Source organism: Astatotilapia calliptera, chromosome 10, assembly GCF_900246225.1.
Source record: "Astatotilapia calliptera chromosome 10, fAstCal1.2, whole genome shotgun sequence".
NCBI classification, from domain to species: domain Eukaryota; kingdom Metazoa; phylum Chordata; class Actinopteri; order Cichliformes; family Cichlidae; genus Astatotilapia; species Astatotilapia calliptera.
Genome location: NC_039311.1, coordinates 9,534,979 through 9,552,579, shown reverse-complemented (window position 1 = coordinate 9,552,579; position 17,601 = coordinate 9,534,979). Strand labels below are relative to the sequence as shown.

The window sequence follows — 17,601 nt, the reverse complement described above, 5'->3', positions numbered from 1 at the left end:
TTTCTCACAACAGAATTGAACTCTCCACCACTACTAAGGCACTTCTCAAAACAATTAGTGCAAACTGCAAAACATGGTGGATAACTTGCAAAAGTGAGTCACTCCATCAAAAAGAAAAGTCAGGTGTCCAAAATAAGTTGTCAATGCATCAACAACAAATCCCTTGAGCAAAACAGACAATACATTCATCAAAAGCAAGTACTGATACCAAACAAAGTGTCAGGGCTGTCACAATTACAAGTCATTAGACCAGCACCTTTGGTCACAAAATCACATGGTCTGAACATGTTCCCATTGTGACGGATGTCTTTGTAGGTGCTTCCCAATGACATGTCAAGTCCGGACCGCATGCATGGCATGTTGAAAACCATAAATTGTAAAGGACAATCAAGACACTCCATATGCACTCTTGATAATATTTAATTGAAACTGTTCACAGCATTGTGCAAACTGGGGAAATACAGTAAATCAAACATTTTACAGCAAACAAACTCACCTAGACAGTAAACCTCACTGCAGTAGTTACGACTCAAAAAAAACAAACTGAAAAACAGACACTGCTGCATATCAATCATTGATATCTAGACGCTCCCGTCTGTCTGCCCACATATTTGCATCAACATCACAGCGTATGTCAGCTCTATCGATGCATCGGGGAAAGTATCTTCTGGAGTGTCGAATCCACCCTCTGCAGGACTCTGCTGTGATGTCATCACAAGCTGCATCCATAGCTGCTAGCAGGGTCATTTGGGTATGTGGATGCCTGTCATATACCTTCCACCTCCAAGAAGAGAAAAACTCCTCAATTGGATTCAGGAATGGACTGTAAGGAGGAAGAAACTCCATAAGCATCCTGTCGTGTGCTGCAAACCACTGCCTGACTACAGCAGAGTGATGGAAGCTTACATTATCCCAAACCACTACATACATTGTCCGATTGTCACCAGGATCATCCCTTCCATTTTGTGGGATCAGGTCCCTATGAAGAGCATCCAGAAAAGCCAACAGGTGTTGTGAATTGTATGCACCAATACGAGGAATATGGGTGTGAACACCATTCTCTGAGATTGCGGCACACATTGTAATATTCCCTCCTCGTTGGCCTGGGACATCAATGGTGGCTCTTTCTCCAATGTGATTCCGTCCACGCCGTCTGCCTTTTGCGAGATTGAATCCCGCTTCGTCAAGATATACAAACATGTGCAGGGGTTCCCTGGCCTCCAACTCCAGGATATGCTTTACAAAGGATGAGAATCAGACAGGTCTGTAATGGTGCATTTGGCAGAACAGATTGTACAGTTGGAATTGTACATAGGATTACAGTAACATGCATAAATGTAGGTTGAGTACATGGCCTAAACTGTTACAGTGAACAGAGGTACATATGCGAACATGTGTTACCTGTACATACTGGTGACGGAGCTCCTTCACTCGATCACTGTTCCGTTCAAATGGCACTCTGTACAATTGCTTCATGGACATTTCATTCCGTCTGAGGACTCTGTCTATGGTGGAAATTGATATTGACTGAATATTTCCGAAGATGGTGTCATCGTTTACGACAGTTCTTTGTATTTCTCTCAGTCTCAAAGCGTTGTTTGCAGCCACCATTGCACAAATTCTTTCCTCTTGCTGCGGAGTCATAAGTGGACCTCTTCCACCTCCTCTAGGTTGTCTGGCAGTCCTTTTTGAGATGCAGATGGGAAAACACACACATGTAAGCGCAAACATGCTTACAGTGATTGTCACAGGACTATCATTCAAAACTCCTTTCTTTACAGCATTACTGTATTGTACCACAGCACACTATGCCACACCTGGGCCAAGTCTGCGCTTCAGTTACAGTACGTCTATGTGTAAGGATCTGTAAGGTCATGTCCTAATGCAAGTCTCCTGTATGACTATGAAAGTGCAGAGCAAATTAGTTTGTGCTGCATACTGTAACTAGATTACGGTGTGCTCACCTGTTTTCCCGACGAAATGTCTGGATGATAGAACTTACAGTAGTTCTCCCAACATTTGGCTGCACCCTTCGACCAGCCTCGGCCATTGTGAGGCCATGGTTTATCACATGATCCACAAGTGTTGCCCTGATTTCGTCAGGAACGTGTCTATGTGGTTGGCCTCTTCTCACCCGGTTTTGTCCTCGTCCTCCACCGATCCTCACTCCTCTTCCACGAGGCTGACGTTCCATGTTCTGCTGTTTTGTAGATTCAGTATGCACCTCATGCCAATCCTGTCTGTTGGTTTACATTACAGTATATATGTACTTGTGGAGTGGGGGATGCTGTGCCGCGGTTCACCTGTGACTGGGTAGGAGAGGCTTTTCATTGGTTGCAAGTAGGAGTGACACACACCAATTTTCATTAGTGTGAGATAAGGTTCACCTGAGACATGTAGTTTATGGAGATTTTCATGGGAACTCCTCCAAAATAGGGTTTTCAAAATGGGTGTATGAATCGTTTGACAAGCTGTTCAGCAATTTTGAGTGCACTGACACAAGCAATGCAATGAAGACTATTAGTTGTAAGGACAATGACTATTCAGCCGGTACAAGTATGAATAATTGTGACATTCATGATGAAAGAAAGGAGATAGTGATGAATAGGAAGTCAAACGTGACCATTCTTTAGATATTTGTACTCACTCAACTGCTTCATGTCCAAAGGCATTTGCCTTTGGACGCAGTGAACGTGAAACCGCCACAGGGTTGTGCCAAAACGACTACATGTTGTGGTGGTTGAACTAACTGTTGTGCAATGTTTAATTCTGTTGTGAGAAATGCACCAAAGCGACTGAGAAAAACTGTAAGGCTTTCTTACAGATATCGCAGAATTCACTACAGTTCGGGGACCATACAAACTCAATGAGGCCTGCATCCAGTGAAACTGAAACTGTCCTCTGAACACAGAATGAAAAGGAACCGTGCGTTTTTTTTAATCTCTCTCGCTTTTTCCTCTGGTGGAAGAATCAATTCTTAATTTGCAGTTTTATGTTAACATGGTATATCAGGCAGTCAATAGCATACATGCCTCGAGCTAAATAAAATGACCTGAATTAGTCTTGCTTACCCTCATGGCCAAATATAATACAGTTGTGCATTTAAGGTGACATCACTGACATTTTACTTCCATACTGAACTAAATCATCAGGATATTTCCAGGGCCCTGCCCGTGTTTTTGATCCATGTTGCACCTCACTGATTATTTAATCAATTCTTAAATTCTTTGGATCTTTCAAAACTCTGTTTAAAGCTACATTATATAGTGGACTATCCCTAAATAGTCCTTGTTTCAAGGCAAAGTAATTCTGACAGAATATTGCATGACTACGCAGCTCGGTCTCACCATGGATTCCTGTTAGATCTTCGGTTTAATTAGAGCGTGTATTGACTCTGCTGTTTAATCGTGACTGATATTTTCTAGTTCCCAACTACAGAGCTGGAACAGAGACATGTACTGTTGGTTTTCATGCAACCTCTTTTAACTTTAGAAATTATATCTTTTTCTTTCCTTTTTTTTTTTTTCAATTTCCCTTTGGGTAACTTCCTCTTGGATGGTCATGCCATGTGCAAGGCCCCAACACTTGTCACTCATCTTGATGAGCTGTCTACTGAAACAGTATCTAGCCTGGAGATGAGGTACCCATCAAACATACAGCCGCCACAGGCCCTGAGAAAACAGATGGCGAGAGAAGACACTTTAATGAAAAGAAAAATCTTCAGATGTTTACTCTTGTTGTGCCTTTGGTATTTGCTTTTTTCCTTCAGGTATTGATTTACCACTTAGTTATTTTTATTACCATGGCACTTGATTGCCTCCCACTAAGCATAATTACATGGTAGTTAAAATGTAACACTAAAAAAAAAAAAAAAAAGACATGTTTTAGCCAAACAGGGACTGCATGCCATGCACACCCAGGGTCACAGACAGACCCAGACGACTGCTGTGTACATGACCCAATTTGCCCATCAGTGCATTAAATTTTCATTTTATTATCTCATAATGAAGTATATGTCCTGGCCATTTATGACATTTTAAGCTGATAAAACATTTATGGTGCTCCTTTAAAAGTGCCTTTAATATATTAGATGTTACTTAAGTGAAGGTGTGGTCCTCATTCTAGTAACCAAAATACTCAGTCTCCCAGACAGGCCACATTACAACTACTCCTGATTCTCCACTGAGAAAATATTAAGTTCATTTTGTTATTTTATTAGATGATTACTTCAGTAATGTCAAAAAAACATCAAAGTTGACTATTCTTCACCAAACAAAAGCTTCATAAAAGTCAAACAGTAGCAGCTAAACGCAACAGATCAGAACAACAGGAGAGGGCCGAATCAAGCTGGTGTTAAAAGCTTGATGACCCCCTGCCGTCTTCGTGCATATTTAAAAACTGAAATTTTCATTTTCCTTTAATAATTACATATTCAATCATGTTTTTGATTCCATGTGTTATTTTTCCCCTTTCCCTAATCAAAGCCTTGTCAAAAAAAAAAAAGAGGATAAATGGGTGGAGAAGCACTGGGAGATTGCCGCTGTTCTTTTCCTGTAGAATTTCTGCTACACAAAAGGCAATTTTCATATTCCGCTGTGCTACAAATTTGAATTGTCCTGCTCCAAACACATAGCTGTATTGTTGAGAGCATTGTGGTAACAGAGCTTTCCATCTCACTGCGTTAGTATGCTGACTTTCCAGAGAATTGTCAGTCATGCAGCAACACTATCTACAGTAAATAGTCGAATAAAGCTTTGCCTCTCCTGGGTCATTATTTATCTGCCACATGGGCGGCTTACGCGATTCTAAAGATCGGATTTTGTGAGATTATGTCAATGTTTGTCCATACTGGTGGTGGAAATTATGTACCTCCTGTTAATGTTTTATTTAAAGTTTTTCATAATAGCTTTATATCGCATCAATACATGGCCTTCAGTACATGTAGATGAAAAGATACTCTGCTATAAATCCAAGTCTGCCACATTGGTTTCTGGTTAAAGGATATGAATTAAGATTAGGTGTTAAAAGTCATCACGGAACATGCCGTAGGCGAGGTTCTGTAACCTACTAAAAATATATCACCTCAGATTGGATACAGTCTCTGTGTGTGACTTTATCATTTCTATTCTTTTTATTCAAAGCCCTGTGCAGGTGTAGGCTAATTAGCAGCTAATGTTAGTGCTCCCAAGTTAACCATGTCTCACATTGCAGACTGCTGAGATCAAAGGCAGAATTAGCAAAGCGATACCATCTTGATCGAAAGGTGAGGAAGAACAACAAATGGATTATGGAATACATCCGTGTTGCATGTCAATAAGATCAATGAGCGAAAGATAGTGAGCATCAAAGTTCTGCATAGAAATATACTCCAGGGGAAAATCCTGAGAAGGAAATAATTCCTCTTTGATAATTAGACATGGACATCACATGTAAGGAAGGCTTTGATTTTCTTATTGATGAGGGAAAAAATGTTTCCAGTGCAACCACTTTTTTTTTTTTTTGCTGTCATTTGAAAAGCAGAACATTAATATTCATTAAGTATATTGTGCTTCTTGGAACTTGAATTCGACAAACACTAACAGGCCGGGGACTCAATGTTTAGATTTTCTTTTCAGCATTTACAAAATGAAACATCTTCTACCTGCTAGTATGTGGCCATGAAGTGCTGCCACTCTGAAAGGGGCCATAGAAAGGGCCTAAAGCAGGAAAGGAAAGCTTCAAAGGCAGGGACTAAGAAAGAGACATTCAGACAAGAGGAAGAAAGAACGTTTGGGTGTGAGACAGGAATAGACAAGTGACTCTTGAAGTAAATGTCACACAGTAATCAGAGAATGGCTTGGGTGATGAAACGCTCCGCTTAATTATCATGACAATATTTCCCAACCGTAAACTTCACATAAAAGGTATTTTTGGTGGTCACATTTCTCGGCTTCATCTTCTCTTCCAACCTCAGCACTGTCACCAGTCATTACACCATTTTGCCTTTTAATAATCAATTAATTTGCTCCAGCAACTGACTTCAGACAGACACATAGGAGCACAAAGGATAGCAGTTGATCAGATTATTAGCTAGAAATCAAGATTTTATATGCTGATGACAGTCACAATGTTATATAGTTGTATCAAGGAAAAAAAAAGAACACTTGATTATTGAGCATTCAGTCACAACCCAACACCACAGGGATTTTGTCTGCATCTCCAGGAGTATTTCTAATTAAATTATAAGGAAAACTGAATGGGAAATTTGAGGTTTCCTATTTCAGGAGTAAGAGAACCACAGCGCGGAAGAAGCAAAGTGGGTTTAAATATAATTATGCAAGTATAAATATATTATAAGACTGCAAAAAGCACTGGCAAAAAAACCTGCAAAGCTAAAATGTGTATGTAATCATTTTAATTCTTATTTAATTTAAGATGTTCTTCGACTGTATTGACAGTGACAAATAATTCATGTCCCTTTATATTGTATTTAACTGTGTTTAGCATCGTAGTTAACATATTTCTGAAACTGTATATTTTAATCACAATCAGTGTCTCCCTGCTTAGCATTACATCCTTCATCAAATGTGGCACAGCCCACGGTAAAGATTTAAATGAACAGCATTAATAAAATACCTGCATTGGCCTGAAGAACATATGCAAATTTCAAGATTTACAGTAGATCACTGATGTCTAACTAATGTGATTCAAACTCAATGCGCACATTCAACTCTGTCCCCGAAGCTCTCTCTGAATGAATATGAGAGTGAATACAGCATACAGAGTAATACTGTTTATAGTCTCCAAGCTTCCAAGCTGACTGCCTTAATAAAAGATTTAGGTGAAGTGATATAGGTAATTAGTTTTACTTTAGTAGCGTAAAACATGCAGAGTAACAAGCATGATACATCCACATATATATGGACATGAACTTTATGCTAAGTTTGGGCTTTTAAGGATTCTTTTCATTTCTTTTTTCACCCCCACTAATATTTGTTTGAATGTCCCTCAGCAAGTTTCACCTCAGTCAGATGCTTGTGGTAGCCATCAGCAAGCTTCTGGCAAAACTTCTGGCTGGATATCTGACCGCTCTTTCTCGCAGAATTGGCAGAGTTAATTTATTTATTTATTTATTCGGCACAGACCTGTTTTTTAAGCATATTCAGCAACTCTTCAGTAGGACTGAGGTTAGGGCTATTCTCTAGTGTTATCATATGAAGCACAATGATTAAATCAAAGGTTATTTGTAATGATAAAATAAAATAAAATTCTCAAGAATCCTTTTTTTTTTTTTTAAACAATCCCTGTCAACCTTTTAATACTGAGAAGTTGTTGTGAAACATTAGCTTACCTTAAAGAAATAATCTATCACAGGGATAACACAGAGATACAAATAGCCATTCATGTTTAAATCCACATTCACAGCCAACTTAAAATTATCTGTTAAGTCATGCTTTTGGACTGTGGAGGGAAATGAGAGACTCCAACGTCCAACGAGGCAAAATTTGCTTCAGATGCTATATCATGCTACTCCTTTGAATATGTCTCATAGATAAAGGTATAATAATCATGCTTTTGTCCTAACCTAAATATGCCCCCAGTCAGTTTACAAAGAGTCACTCTCTGCAAGCTCTTTATTGAGATTGGTTAACATGGTGATTAAGCCTTTTTTTTAACTTTATTTCTTTCTTCCAAAATCCATTTGACCTTAGTTGCAAATAATATTTGATATTAAACAGATTCCCCAGTCTCTGGCGACCTTGTTGCTGGTTACAGGAATGCAATAGCTTGAATTTAAGTTTCGTGATAATGAAATGATATGTTGAACTTACTCGGTAGTACAGGCCCCAGGTGTTACAGATCAATACTTTTGCTGTCAAGTTTCAGGATCCAATCTCCAGTCCGTAATTGGCCGGCAAGCCAAACATACAACTGTCAGCAGAAGCATGAAGCTTTTCTCCACACACATTTTTCAAACACATGTTTGTGCACTAACAGAGAAACAATTATATCACTCACGAAACAAAGCGTATTGCTATCTTTCCCAGCCTATCACCTGTGTTTTGAATCTATTTTATCTGAAGACGCCTTGCGTATGTGTCACAGTTTGACAAAGCCTTAGTATTGGTTGACATATCACACCGCATATCAACTTCTCAATTGGAGGAGCTGGTGCATAGCGTGATCTGTCAGCAGGTGCTAAGGCTTTGTCAGACGCAGTGACACAAAAGGCAGTTTTCAAATACAGGAACTCTAAGACAAAATGGTGGATGGTGAGAGAACTGACAGGAGGTGTACCATCACCCAATGAACCATCTACAGCATATTTTCCTGACGTGCGGCTGGCCGACATGTCCACTCATCAGCCTCTGTCAGCGAGAGGCCAGCCCGCTCAGCAAGCTGAGAATTCAGATCTTAAAGAGTCTTTGAAGGAGGTTCTGACATGCGTTTTAAAACTCAATACACATTCTTATCCTGCCATCATGTTCTGTACAGTTTCACTGAGAATTGCTGAACCTGTCTCCACCAAAACAATCAACCATTAAGAGTTCAAACAGACTGAAGTTTTTCGTTAACAGAAACTAAACTATGCTTAACATCGTCATCTTTAGAGCATCATTTCATGAAAGAAAAACATACTGATCTTGAAAGCGGGGGTTGTTCCACAAAAACGATGCTTTAAGAAATCTACATCATCTTTAGCCACAGTATTATAACAAAAAGAGCTTTACCGTGCTTTATCTCACCCATCAGTTTCTGTGTAGTTAAGGTGACAAAGCTTACAAGCCTGCATGTTCTAGTTAGGCTGGCAAGATGTGAAAGTGCACGTCTGAGGTTACAAACTCTGTTTTTGTTCTTCTGGATTCCATTACAATGAGCAAGGAAAATGTGCATGTCAACACTATGTTTGTGCACTTGTAGCAAGTTTCAGTCCTTTAAAAATGTACTCCTCTGGAGAGAAAAAAATGTTTTTGGTAGCTTCTGCTTACTGTGCTTACTGAGAACACTTGAATAACAAGGCTTGACATGTCATAGCTAAAGAAATACAAAATCCTGGTTTCTTGTTTTTCTTCCCAGAGGATGACAGCCACACTATGCATTCACACCCAGTTATTATACCGATAGCCACCACACACACACACACACACACACACACACTAACGTCTGTGATCTGGGATATTTCTTCTTCTTCCTTTTGTTTGTTGGAACTTCTGTAGTCATTTACCTCATAAACTGTTTGCAGGTACCACAAATATACCGTTGATATCTCTTGCACACTCCCAAATGATTGTAGCTGGGTTTTTTCCACTGTTATCCCTCCGTAAGCTGTAGGTCTCTCATATTTGTTCACCATCGATCATAGCGGTCTGGCGCGTACGCTGGAAAGCAGCCGGTGGGGAGAGGCAGCATTTGCAATCAAACAGAGAGGAGCAGTGTGAAATCTCAGGAAGAGGCAGCTTCCCCCATACCCGTGGGCAGGGGATCAGACGATGAGGAAGCCTGCCTCAGACACTCAACACCTCCCACTGGCACCCTGATGCAAGCAGCATGCAAACCCACCCCTCACATGTATCTGTCAGCCAGGGGGTTAAGCTCTGTGTGTACCCCCACTCTGTAACTGCACTGTGGAGTACATGTTATGCTACTGCAGCTGAGGTGCTTTTAGAAGCTTGGCTAAGGTTCACTGCAAGTCGCTGATGTGGTTCTGAATTTGGGAGAAGGTAGAAATTGCTGTTTTTCTTTTCCATGATATTGCTTTAAGCAAGCAGATGGGACTGACCCACTATAAAAGGAGAACGCTACAGGTGCAATCTATCTGTGAGTCTAGAGGAAAAGGATTCTGCTGTGCAGAAAGGAAGCAATGTCATTGAGTCACTGCTCTTCAAAACCAAATCGCAAGCTTTCTAAATCCAGTCAGCCTGTTTCAGCCACTGGCATAATAGTGCTGTGGTTTGCCCATCTGTTCTCAATTGTCCACCTTGGCTCGCCATCCATGACATACACGACTATAAACTCTAAAGGGTTTGTTCCAGACTGTGAGCAGATTTATTTCAGGTATAGGTACAGCAGAAAACAGGCTTGAGTGGGTGAGAAAATACCTATTTTCCCACTGCGCCTTTGGCTGCTCCTTCAACCTGTGGTTGACCCATTTGCTTCATTGTGTCCACCAAATATTCAAACAATGATCATTTCAGCTAAGCGTGGGAGTGTGTTTTGATGCACAGAGTGGACAGTTTTGTGCCACACTGTAAGTGGACTGTAGTACAGCTACAGATGGCTAATGGCCACAGCAAAAGGCGGACACAAAAGTATAATTACCAATATTGATTTTGTGTGTGTGTGTGTGTGAAAATGGATTTGAGTGTGACAGAAAGGTCAGTAGAAGCAAATGTAAAAATTTGTGCTTTCACAAATGAGACACACTATCATAACATTCTGTCATCACTACACAATAACTAATCCATTATTATTGCACGTTAAAAACTGTTTTGAGCTGACATGGGTGGCTGGGAATGACACGCACTGCAGAGTGCTAATGACAGCATGCAGCAGCACAGCGAGCTGAAGTTGAATATACCCCTGCTATTCGCTAAATTGTGCATTAAGAACAGCTTGTATGTCAAAGCTAGATTATAAATAAAACCATATGAAATTTAGATAAAGCACTAACAGTCAAGGTAATGGCCTACTAAAATATCTGACATTAAAGTATCTGCTGTATGTTCTCGCTTAATGACGTGTGATATGTACTTTGGCACCGTCGGAAGAAAATGGCAGACTTTGGCAAGCTAGTCGTGTATTTAGCTGTCACTGCTGATTTTCTGGCCCTTGATGATGATGAGCGTGGCTCAGAATGTGCTCTAATTCCTGTCAGTGGTGCATGGCATCATTTCACATTACATGTTTTCTTTTAGTTAAATAATTCCACATTATATTTTGTAAAAAAAATAAAAAATACAGCCGACCTGAAGTCAATAACCAACCTGACAGTGAGTGAAGACGTCACAGTATTCAGTGTTCCCCTATATGGCATTTATCTCTACTGAGTTCAAAGAGAAATCATAAATTAAACAGACCAACAGGACATTTGTGAATTTCAGGAGTTTGCGGTCCTATATGCAGACACATAATGGCAATGCCTAATTTATAAGGAACATGCCCAGTTGTGGCATGTGAAGTCTCTCGGAAACCAGTACAGTGAAGTCTTTCCTTTTTCCTGTACAGTAATTCGTAGATGTGGAGCTGTGCTGATTTTAACACGAGGCCCTCTTGGTGTGGCATAAACCTCCTGGAAGCTGTGGAGAGGTTTTAATCAAGTGTGAAATCCTTTTGGGGTAGATTCCTACACAACTGTGCCTGCGCTTAGAAACAGACTCCTCAACCCTCTCTCCAGCTCTCTTCCCATGAACATCTTTTTGTAGCAAGAGTCCACTTTGCTGCAGCGATGCATACAGACAATGCTCTTAGCGGAACTGAGAAAATGAAACTCCAGTCATCTTGCATGAGGCAATAAACACACACACACACACACACACACACACACACACACACCTCAACGTGTACATGCTCGCATCCCTCATTTATTGTAGCTCCTTGTTCTTAATCAACCATAAAAGTGTTGTTCATTCTTATGAAATTAATATTAGTTCGCTGACACTGACCTACTAAACAGATATAGGAATTTGCCACTTAAGCATAATGATGTAATTAAGCATGAGTAAGAACAGTGCTCAGTTGTGAAGTGAAAGTATTAAATAGCCTAAACATCTAGCTGTTTAGGATTACAGGAACAATGAGATTAACTGCAACAATAGATGCCCGATCATTATTATTATTATTTTAATAAACAAAGAGGTAATTGTATGTAGCTTACCCAGGGGAAATGAATATTTTAGACACAAATAGGGACAATGAATTAAGCTAAATGCCATGCTTTTATTTTTAGTAAACATCAGAGCTTTTAACATCTTTAGCACACAAGCTTTTCCCACTTTCGCCTTTGATTGACTGAATTTTCGTTGAACCAGATGCTGTGCTTTTTTCTCTGTGTTTTTTCCCGTAGCCTCAGAGATCTGGCATTTTTGTGAGATAATTATCTTGCCACTGGTCATGAGCACAATACTGATGTTGTGTCTCACAGGCTTACAGTCAAACTGGCATTTTCTCTGTTAGCTGTGAACCGCTGCCTCTAATACGTCACCTCTTGTGGTTACATCATTCACATGCACCAGCTTCTTTCAGCAGCGGACTTTCTGCTTTCTCAACAAGAACATTTGCTCTCATTCGCGCGCCGTCCTGTAGCCGCAAAACAAGACAGCTCTCCCACGACGGATGTCTCGTTCGATGGTGTGGTCACTATTGTGGCATTTGCAGTAATGCATTTATCACGGCAATCAAAAGTTTACACATCAGCGACATTGCACGCACACGCAGATCTCAGCTGTCTGCTCTTCAGACATTGATCTGGCCATCTCAGGCTGAGTCTGAAGGGATAACAAAGATAAATTGAGTGGTATTTAAATTTAATATGGGCTGTATGTTTAGTTTGTCAACAGGTGGTCTGCTTAACCAGTCTGCTGCCTGGCACCTGAACATTAGCGATGAATAAATAAATGGGGCCTTTGTCGCTTTTACAAGCATGAGAGAAACATGTGAGTTGTGAGAGCTAGCTGAAGCAAACTTATTTTGGAAGATTTCACAGCTTCCACAGTGAAACGAGGTCACTGGGTCGTGGACCCATTTATTTAATTAGGAACAGTTGAATAAAAAATTGATGAGAATCAAGGGCAGGGGAACTCATTTCAGTACTGTCAATCAATAACTCATTCAGCAATGGTTTTGCCCAGAGGGATCGAGCTATTCTCTCTGTAACCAAACACTGTACTTCCCCAGTATGTGTGGCTGTTCCATTATGTCCATTCCTGTAGTATTTTTTTTTTTCATGTTGACACCTGCTTGGAGCATCAGTTGCAGCATGCAAATCACAACTAATAGAAATTAACTCACTGCTGTTGAACATGTTAACAACACGATGATATATTACAAACATAGCAGACAAACTGCTGTTGGATACTTCTAAATGACATAGACACAGCATGCCGTCTCTTGAATGTATCACATCAGCTCGTGGGCTACACACACACACACACAGTAGTGCTCATTACACAGTGCATAGCAACAGCTACATAGCAACTGCTGCTTACTGCTTAGCAACAGCTGCAAAGATCTCAAGGAGGGGGGTGGGTTTCACGGGGTGTTTCAAATGACACCATTTCTGTTCACAAATGCCTTTTTACAACTTTTTTTTAAATGAAAATTGCTCCAGTGTTTGTCGCTGTGAAACTCCCTCTGATGGTGCTTTTCTTCTCTCTCCTGCCCACAGATATCCGCTCCCTCCCTGATGTGGCAATGACTGGAAACTGCACAACCGAGTGCAGTGAACTGGGCCATTCAGACGCCTGCTGGATGCCTGGGCATCCCTCCCCTGTACGCAAGACCAGGAACCCCCCGAAACTCTCCACCTTCGTGCCTTACCAAGACAGAGGGAGCCTGGGACGCCTGGCTAATGGGAACGCCAGGCTGGGTGGTGAGGAGCATCGGCCGCGCCTTCCGCCCTCCCGCAGTGCCTATTCCAGCAGTGGTCATGATGCCAATCAGGACTGCCCCTTAGAGGAGGTGCCCCTGAGCGTAGCCTCTGAGTTTCCACCCACCTCTCCTTCTGCTCACACTCCAAAAAGAGAAATTTACCTGTGAGGAACATATTCATCTGATCAATACACAATTAAAGAAAATACACACTCCCCTCAAGAAGGAGAAACAGGCTGTCCACACATTGAAGCCAATGCCCAATCTGAAGTTAACAATATAGGCTGTGACCCATTCGATCACTGCTTTTCTCATTTTCTCCTTAAAATATTAATTTATTAGCATATTTATGAGTGACTCCACAAAGTTAATTGATGCACTCACTCATTTATTTATTGGAAATCTTGATGGGATACAATTCAGTCAGATGAATAGGAAACACAGATTGAACCTAATCATTACTGTAGTTAGCAAAGTCCCATTCTGTGAAGTGATCTCTTGAAACTGAAAGTTGTGATCAGTGCTCTTGTGCCATTGCTACATCTAATTTAATAGACAGCCAGTCAGGCCATATCAAAAGGCTTAACACTTTTGACTAACAATCAAATAAAATGGTCTATCTTAATGTACAGTGCTGTAAATACATTTGAATGGTGTGTTCTACATATATTTTTGTCTGGCATAAGCTGAAAAAAAATGCCTCAGAGTTTTAGCATATTTAAGCTTTTCTTTATGCTGCTGTTTAAACTTGATTAAAAACCATCTCCCGGAGTGGAGCTCAATATTGTGGAAGGCATTTATCCGCTTCACACAATCACACACACGCACCCCCTTCGACCCCTAATCATAGTAGAATGGCCTTTACCTCTGCTCCCTGTAGAGCTCTTCCACTTGGTGGAGAGAGCTGTGTGGCAGCATTTAAACTGACATTATGTCCCACTGACTCGCAGCACTGTGACCTATCGTTCATCATGAAAACGGTTGACTTGGCCACAGTACCCCAGAGTCACAATGACCAAACGCAGAGTACTCGCGAGACACGTTCTGATTGGCTTTTTACTCTGCTGATGACAGTATACCAGTGTATCGGTTGAGAAAGCTCTTCTCTGTTGTGACAATCAGATGGGCTCTCTGTGTAATTCACAGTCCATTTTTTCTAAAACTCATACTGCTTTCCGCTCACGGCTTAGGAGAACTTGTGTTGATCTAATGAAGGCCTAAGGAATTATTTACAGGAAAGGGCACTTGAGTGTTGAGAGACACTAGAGAGATAGAGCACTTATTGAGCGTGAATATGATGTGAACTGGACAGGTGGTATGTGCTATTTTCAATGTTAATTGTCAGCTCTCACTGGACACAGGCTTCTGCAGAGGTGAATTCAATACACACTGAAGTGAGTGATTTAACAATGTTGGTCTGAGATGAAAGATTCCAACAATAAAAGCTGAAATAAATATGTAATTCATTTCAGTAAATGAATACCTGCAAATACAGTGACAGTGGTAGGAGTAAGGCTCAATTTTGCTGCAACTGCCTGTTAATTATATATTTCCTTGTATTGAGGACAACATGCTTAATAAGTTATTAGGCATTTATCCTCCTCTGGCTATTGAGTAGAGAACAAAAACAGGGCATGCCCATGGGCTTCATTTATCTTCGCAAAGATTTTCCAAGTGAATCTGAAGGATACTGTGTGTCTGAAGGACACCATGTATTAGTCAGTAATTGGGTGTTAATGATGACTCCACTAGCCTGCCTTACAACATCGAAGAGCTAGTCGTTGTCTTTGATTTAAACATTGATTTGATTAGATTTGTAGATACCTTTCACCTCTGTATAGTATTTCCACAGTAAGACTGTGTCTCTGAATAAGGGCGGAAGAGCCTGGAATGGACATTTCCTAATTAGGGTGAGTAATAAGTCCTGAGCTGGGGCATGTGTGAGCATACCCCAGGACACGGCACCCACCAGATAATGCAAATCCACCCACAGAGCTACAATCAGTTAAAGGGGGTATTTTTTTATCAGCACTTACCTCATCATGCTGCCATTGAAAGCCACGTTTAGAATAATTAACGCAAAAACATATGGAAATTACTGGACATGGCCATGATTAAATAAGGTGGGCGATTATCCTGCCTTGAGGGGGAGAAAGCACATTATGCTGTTTTCAAAGCCATTTAGCGACTTACGTAAAATTCAAACAACAGCCATGATACACTGTGATTAAACCCCCACGGCTCTCCCGAGCTCCCCTCTCATAGCTGTGGCTAGCTGCTTCATGAACTGAAAACAGCGGGTAAGATCACTGACCTGGAATTAATAACAAGTGAGAAAGATACCAATGAGGGATAAAATCAGTGTCACATAGCTTCAGTCAAAACTCGATCTGTCTAAAAGCATTGACTGGATTCAGATTCAGCTCCAGCCTATGTGTCACGATGTAAATTTGGAATACATGTTTTGATTTGTGTCTTTGATCACAAAAAAAAATATCTATATATATGGAATAAATAGGCTTTTAGCAGATGTGTCAGAACTGTCGGTTGCTGATCCGAATGGATGGCGAGAGTTTGATTTAAGTCCAAAACAAAAACAAGCCTGGGTTTCTTTTCCCACTCTCTTGATAAGTTGGACTCTCTTGCTCCAGCCAATAATGACCTCCTGCTACTCACTTCTGGAACAATACATCACCAGGTTTGACCTTTCTTTTGAACTCATGCTGAATGAACTGTGGTTACTTCTTTCTCAAACACAGAACAGTTCTCCTTGATCCAAGTAAGAGGACATCACGGAGCACCTAAATACACTCGAAACTATGTTGAATAATGTTTAATTTGTACTTAACATTGATTTAATGTTGAATTCACTTGAGTATCTTTTGCCTATCTGTAGTGTGTATTGTATGGTGATCATTTCTGTGGACAGATGGACAAATTACTGTTCTGAAATTGGCAAGAGATTTTTTTTTCTTTTTCTTACTGATCAAAGACTCTTAGCAAACTGGTTGTGTGAAAAAAATAAAGAAGTCTGTTGGTGGTGTAGTGTACATAGATCTCCACAACGCTGTGCCTGCTGTCAGGCAGGCAATGATTTTAGCATGAATTCCAAAGATAATTGGTAGATACTGTTTACTCTTTTTTCTTTATTTTTAACTTTCTGAAATGTCAGTGCTGGTTCATATTCAGAAGGCCCTCTCCCAAACGAACTGAAATTATCTGAACATTTCATTTTTTCACTGTTCATCTAGAACAAAGACAATTGCCTTGAAAATACGTCTTTGCAAGAGAGAATCTAGTTGTTATCCTAATTGTTGGTATATTTATATAGGATAAAATGCTTGTGATGCCATGTTTTTGTACAGTTTTATGTACATACAAGTGAAGCTTTCTAAAAGTACTGAGAAAAGCCGATGGCATATAAAAATTGTAACATGTTTTCTTGAGATGTGCACATCTTGCCTTGGTTGGATTGACCTTTGCTGAGTCAGTGTGAATGTGGCCGTTCTATGCCTGCACTGTAGTCATTCACCGGCTCCCACCTCCTGAGGACTTAATCAGTTTTTATGTTTATCGTGAACAGTGGATTGTCTTATCTTACCAGTTTGTTAAATCCTGTGTTCTGCTTTGTTCTGTTTCAGCATGTTGACAAATTCTCTTGTAATACTGTAAGTCCTCATGAACTTTGTAATAAAATCACTTCAGGGAAAAATGAACACTGTCAGTGTTTTCTTTGTTTGTCGTCATTATTCATCACTTCCGGTAGCTAAACAAGTGTTTGGATGTTAGGGTTTGGGGTTTGTTTGTTTTTCTTGCTTTTTTGTAAAAGGTTTTGCAGCCTTAGAGATACATTGTGTAAAATGCATCTCACTCCAGGACCTGGGCTCATTAAGAAGAACTAGTATTCTTGTCATGCGGGAACAGGCGGCTTATTTCTCAGTCAGGAAGCCTCTGAATGTTGAGAGGGAAGCATTCCGGAGGTTGAAGTAGGAAAGTCCCAGGACCTGTGTTCACTACTTCAACTAGAAAAACAAT

General features: G+C 40.4%; 2 protein-coding genes across 3 annotated transcripts in view; one reads left to right on the top strand and one right to left on the bottom strand.

Moving 5' to 3' along the window:
- Positions 1-17,282, top strand: part of pcdh1a (protocadherin 1a) — a 112,746-nt gene extending 95,464 nt beyond the window's left edge. For both annotated transcript variants that reach the window (XM_026182570.1, XM_026182569.1), the window contains exon 5: positions 13,364-17,282. In XM_026182570.1, coding sequence (XP_026038355.1) covers positions 13,364-13,734 — 371 coding nt within the window. In that variant the 3' untranslated portion in view covers positions 13,735-17,282. The remainder of the gene's footprint in view (positions 1-13,363) is intronic.
- Positions 403-3,529, bottom strand: LOC113030836 (uncharacterized). The gene is made up of 2 exons (XM_026182571.1): positions 1,402-3,529; positions 403-1,236 (listed from the first exon to the last, which is right to left on the bottom strand). Exons 1-2 carry the CDS (start codon positions 1,729-1,731, stop codon positions 568-570), a joined length of 999 nt encoding a protein of 332 aa, XP_026038356.1. The 5' UTR covers positions 1,732-3,529; the 3' UTR covers positions 403-567.
- Positions 17,283-17,601: the final 319 nt, after the last annotated feature.

Excerpts from the sequence above, each read along its gene's own strand:
- LOC113030836 (XM_026182571.1), bottom strand. The coding sequence starts at position 1,731 with ATGTTTGCGCTTACATGTGTGTGTTTTCCCATCTGCATCTCAAAAAGG. Across the intron at positions 1,237-1,401 it reads TCCGTCACCAGTATGTACAG|CATATCCTGGAGTTGGAGGC; the intron begins GTAACACATGTT and ends TCCTTTGTAAAG.